The following is a 5,410-nucleotide window of genomic DNA, read 5'->3' as shown; positions in this document are numbered from 1 at the left end:
CCCCTCCATGGAGAATGGCCGACCACCTGCAGGCTGCATACAAGTGATCTCGAGGACATCGCCGAGATCACGTGTACAAAACAAGCGTCGGCTTCCCCGCTGTACAATTATCTCTGCTTGCCCAAAGCCGGGCTAAATGTAGGAAACAACTACCCGCCCGTCACCCGGAACTGCATGTCCTGGGCATTGGGAGATAGGAATTCCACACCCCTGCTGCCCCTCTACTCCCTGCTGCCCCTCGACTCCCTGCTGCCCCGAGGCCGGGCCTCAGTTGGCCTTGTGGGAAATCCGGCCCTCGGTCCGGGACGGAATTAGTGTAGCCTGGCCGTAGGTGTGGACTGCGAGATACGTACTTGCCCAGCTTGTCCGAATCGGTGTAGTTCACATAGATGTTGTTGAGGCCGCACAGGAAGGCGGTGACAATAATCATCAAGATAAACATGAACCTGAGGAAAGGAGAGACAGAGCGAGACACACATATTAAAGTGACTGTAAACCCCGACGATGAACTTCTCTTGTTTGCTCCCTTTCAGTCTGTTAAATAAACCAGGAGAAGCGTTTTGTTATATCCGTGCAATGCGTGCAACAGAATACCTGCGGATCAGATCAGACGTTTGTCCCGTGCACACTTCCTGTGTTATCCCAATGAGTCTAATTAGCCCTCTCAGTTCTTATCTCGGCTGGCAGAATGTTATGGAGGTGATGGCTTCCCCGCTCTACAATTAGCTCTGCTTGCCCAAAGCCGGGATACATGTAGAAAACAATTACCCGCCCGGAACTGCATGCAGGGCAGCCATCAGGGGGGTACGGTCGATACTCATGTAAGGGGCCCGGGCAGCCAGGGGGGTCCCACTCGGGTCCCTTATATGACTATCGGCCGACGGTGAAGGGCGAGGAGGCGGAGGCCTGGCGCTAGCAGCACAGGGCCCCAGCATTGCCGGAAGGAAGGAAAGGAGGGAGGGGAGGGATGCAGCCCTGATCAGCCCACCTGAGACCCCTTCAGAGCCCACCATAGACAGTCTCAGATGGGCTGTGCAGCATCTATGGTGGGCTCTGCAGGGTCACTCTCAGGTGGGTCTTGTGTCCAGCGCATCACTAAGCCCTGCGCCCAGCACTAAGCCCTGCGTCCAGTGCGTCACTAAGCCCTGCGTCCAGTGCGTCACTAAGCCCTGCGTCCAGCGGCGTGGGGGGGGGCGGCCTAAAGCCGTGTAAGGGTCCCCAAAATGTCTAATGGATGCCCTGACTCCATGTCCCGGGCATCGGGAGATAGGAATTCCACCCCCCTGCTGCCCCTCTACTCCCTGCTGCCCCAAGGCCGGGCCTTGGTTGGCCATGTGGGAAATACTGCCTGGGTGAGGATAGTGGGAGAGATTAAGTAGTTTAGCGAAATGACAGCTGGGCAGGGCTGACACCATTAGAGTCCCCCAAAAAACAGTAAATTAGGAGCTGATTGCATTTAGGACAGATCAATAGGTTTTTTTCTCTGTCCTTTGAAGGGATGAAACGCAGGTAAATGAGCATGCATTGCAGAGGTGTGCAGCTTATGTTATGCACATTCAATCAAATTCAGAGTACATTGTTACGATTGATTTGTCTTCTTTGTATAATTGCCAACATCTCTGAAAACATGCACCTGGCAGGGCTGTCACCATCGCGTCACCACTTACAGTGGACCTGAACTTACAAAGTGAGGATTTGCCATCAGAAATGGATATTAACGGTCTCCGGTGTCTATGATCAGAAGGTGGCCGGGTGGGCGGGTGGCCTGATTGGCAGGGTGGACTTGCCAGCCGGGCAACTTCATCCACTTCACGCCCACTCACCCTAATTAGCTGTGCTCGGTGGGACCTTCCTTTCTCCTTCAACCTCCTTGACACTTCCAATGTCAGCTTTTCCTCTCTTGACCTGTTTTGTTTCCTCCGCTGGATTCTAGCTCCTCCCTAATCTCCTCTCATTCTCCATCCCCTCCGATGGTGGACCTCCCGGAATACCCAACCGCTGAGAGTTTTCTGCACTTGGATTAGAGACGAGACATTGATGGATAGAGAAATGCATCTTCATTCTGTTGTCATTGTCCAGTCAGTCGCATTCTCAAATCCTGTTCACTAGGGATGCACCCATACCGGTTTTTCGGTAACGAGTACTGATACTGGTACTTCCGGTAGTGTGTCATTACCCGCTGACCAGCAAGGGCGTCCCAAGGCTGGGTGACACCCGGAGTGGAGACCGGGTGACACCCCACCGTGACGTCATCACGCATGCACGGTCGTCTTATTGACGCCTGCCGGCGGCCATCCTGGTGATGGACGCCGGCAGAGAGAGGAGGGGATGTTCACCCGGCGGGATGAGGTATACCACCCGGTCCCCTCCTCTCTCCTGACACTGTTGGGCTCTCTGTCCGTGACTTTTCATAGGGGGTGACACCAAAATGACTGTCAGTCATTTTGGTGTCACACCTCCAATGGTGGCCCCCGGGTGTGGGTCGCACCCCCCGCGTGACTCCACTGGTGCCCTGCTTCTTGTTTGCACAGGAAGCCGGCTCCATGCTGTTTGGCCAGGAAGCCGGCTTTCCAGCCAATCAGCAACGAGCCGGCTGTTTGGCCAGGAAGCCGGGATCCCAGCCAATCAGCATTGAGCCAGCTTCCCAGCCAATCAGGAAGCTGGGAGGCGAGTCATTACCCGCGGGCTGTTTGGCCAGCTCGATGCTGATTGGCCAGGAAGCTGGCTTCCCGGGCCAATCAGCACTGAGCCGGCCAAACAGCATGGATTCGGCTTCCTGGACAATCAGGAAGCCGGGCCACGATCAATTAGCCGCAGCCCGGCTTCCTGATTGGCTGAAAAGCCGGCTTCATGTCCCCTCCCTGCACTGCCGGTCAGAGGAAATCTCCGTAATCGGGGGTAAGTATCGGTATCGGCGCATCCCTACTGTTCACCATATTGTACTCCTGATGAGCAATTCCTGACCTCTGTTTACCTTCTAAAGATTTTCTATAAAAACATTGAAACCGACTCTTCTGGGCCCAACACGTCCGGGAGCGTCAGGCGCCCGTGTTCCCTGCCATGCGTTGCGGTTCCTTCCTCCAACCCTTGTATCATTGCCGAGTCCTGTAGTGATGTTGGGGTTGGGAGAAAGAAGTAAGACACACAGCGGAGGACACCGGCCTTCGACTCTCCCGAAGTGCCAATTGCCGGAGAGTCTTATGGAGGCTGCAGTACTGGGAGGATTGGAGATCCGGGCAGCTGGAAGGTTGAGTATACGACTTCCTCTCATGCATGGGACCCCGAGGTATCATTTGGTTAATGGCCTCAGAGGGTCTATTTAAGGAACGCCCCCGAGGGTCCCCCCACTCCTCACCTTATCATGTCATCGATCATTTTGCCAATGGAGATCTGCAGGGTCCCGAGGGTCTCGTGTGCAGGGAGGATATAGGCTAAACGTGTAAAGCTCAGCATGCTGGTGACAGCAAACAGAACCTCGGCGATGAACTGCGGGTCCTCCGTGTTCCACTCCGAGCGGCCTGCAGGAGGAAGAATAAAATGTCTTTGATCTTTGAGCAAAATTTAAGAAATGTAAAAAAACTTTCCATGCTGGTGGACGTAGCTGGCAGATCACAGCCAAGCTCATCGCAGTGACTCTCTCTACAGCTCCGTCTGGGGTTTCAGTCAGAGACAGCCTGCCTAAAAGGACTATTGGAAAACCCAATAGTGCTTTGGGATTCCCTGGTCATGTACTCAATGTTTATTTAAAGAAAAATATTTGCAAATCTACACTACATTGCCAAAAGTATTGGGCCCCTCCCCCTCCAAATCATGTGATTCAGGTGTTCCAATCCCCTCCATGGCCCCCGGTGTATAGGAAGAGGCACCTCGGTATGCAGACGCTTCTACAGACATCGGTGAGAGAACGGGTCGCTCTCAGGAGCTCGGTGACTACAAGCGTGGTGCCGTGATAGGTTGTCACCTGTGCAATAAGTCCGTCCGTGACATTTCCTGGCTACTAAATATTCCGCCGCGGTCGCCTGTTACTGGGATTATAACAAAGTGGAAGCAACTGGGAACATCAGCAACTCAGCCAGGAAGTGGTCGGCCACGTCACATGACAGAGCGGGGTCAGCGCATGCTGAAGCGCACAGTGCGCAGAAGTCGCCAGCTGTCTGCAGAGTCAATAGCTACAGACCTCCAAACTCCATGTGGCCGTCAGATTGGCACAACAACAGTGCGTGGAGAGCTTCATGGAATGGGTTTCCATGGCCGAGCAGCTGCATCCAAGCCGCACATCACCGAGTGCAATGCAAAGCGTGGGATGCCGTGGTGTAACGCACGCCGCCACTGGACTCTAGAGGAGTGGAGACGTGTTCTCTGGAGTGACCAATCACGCTTCTCTGTCTGGCAATCCGATGGGCGTGTCTGGGTTTGGCGGTTGCCAGGAGAACGGTACTTGCCTGACTGCATTGTGCCAAGTGTAAAGTTTGGTGGAGGGGGGATTATGGGGGGGGGTTGTTTCTCAGGGGTTGGGCTTGGCCCCTTAGTTCCAGTGAAGGGAACTCTTAAGGCATCAGCACACCAAGACATTTTGGACAATTTCATGCTCCCAACTTTGTGGGAGGAGTTTGGGGACGGCCCCTTCCTGTTCCAACATGACTGCGCACCAGTGCACAAAGCAAGGTCCATAAAGACATGGATGGGGGAGTTTGGGGGGGAGGAACGTGACTGGCCGCACAGAGTCCTGACCTCAACCCCATAGAACACCTTTGGGATGAATTAGAGGCGGAGACTGCGAGCCCCTCCCCCAACATCAGTACCTGACCTCACAAATGGTCCAACATTCCCATAGACACACTCCTAAACCTTGTGGACGCCTTCCCAGAAGAGGCGGAGCTGTTATAGCGGCAAAGGGCGGAGCCAACCCAATACTGAACCCTACGGACTAAGACTGGGATGACATTAGAGGGCGGAGCCAACCCAATACTGAACCCTACGGACTAAGACTGGGACGCCATTAAAGTTCATGTGCGTGTAAAGGTGTAAAGAGAAATAAGATATCTGGGTCTGCAGAGGCATTTGGTGCGCACAACGGGGATTTATATCCTTGGCGGCTTTTGAGGAATATAAGTGAATGAACATGTTTGTACCCGGAGCTTCTACCAGCCCCGACCATCGGCAGTCGCCTCTCCTACCTGCTTTGGTGAAGTAGAAGCAGGTGTCGGACGCGGGGTCGTCTTGGCAGGACAGGTATCCCCTCACTGCCACCAGGATCCGCAGGGAGAACGAGGCCAGGTACATGCTGATGGTGACGATGTCCAGGAAGTTCCACCAGTCCAGGAAGTAACTTCTCAGTCCCTCGATCCAGACCTCCTTACATTCATGCCACAGAAATCCTGCAGACACACGGGGGGGGAGGGGAGGGGGG

The 5,410-nt window shown here is 54.4% G+C and overlaps 1 protein-coding gene across 1 annotated transcript in view; it reads right to left on the bottom strand.

The window, feature by feature from the left end:
• LOC108801288 (short transient receptor potential channel 2-like) overlaps positions 1 to 5,410 on the bottom strand; it is a 65,525-nt gene that overhangs the window by 12,291 nt on the left and 47,824 nt on the right. The window contains exons 17-19 of the mRNA XM_018573222.1: positions 5,178 to 5,378; positions 3,356 to 3,518; positions 354 to 446 (exon numbers count right to left, since the gene is read on the bottom strand). Coding sequence (XP_018428724.1) covers positions 354 to 446; positions 3,356 to 3,518; positions 5,178 to 5,378 — 457 coding nt within the window. The remainder of the gene's footprint in view (positions 1 to 353; positions 447 to 3,355; positions 3,519 to 5,177; positions 5,379 to 5,410) is intronic.

The sequence above is a fragment of the Nanorana parkeri genome, unplaced genomic scaffold (assembly GCF_000935625.1).
Source record: "Nanorana parkeri isolate BGI_ZX_2015 unplaced genomic scaffold, ASM93562v1 scaffold2280, whole genome shotgun sequence".
Lineage (NCBI taxonomy): Eukaryota > Metazoa > Chordata > Amphibia > Anura > Dicroglossidae > Nanorana > Nanorana parkeri.
This window is presented reverse-complemented; position numbering and strand designations above follow the sequence as displayed.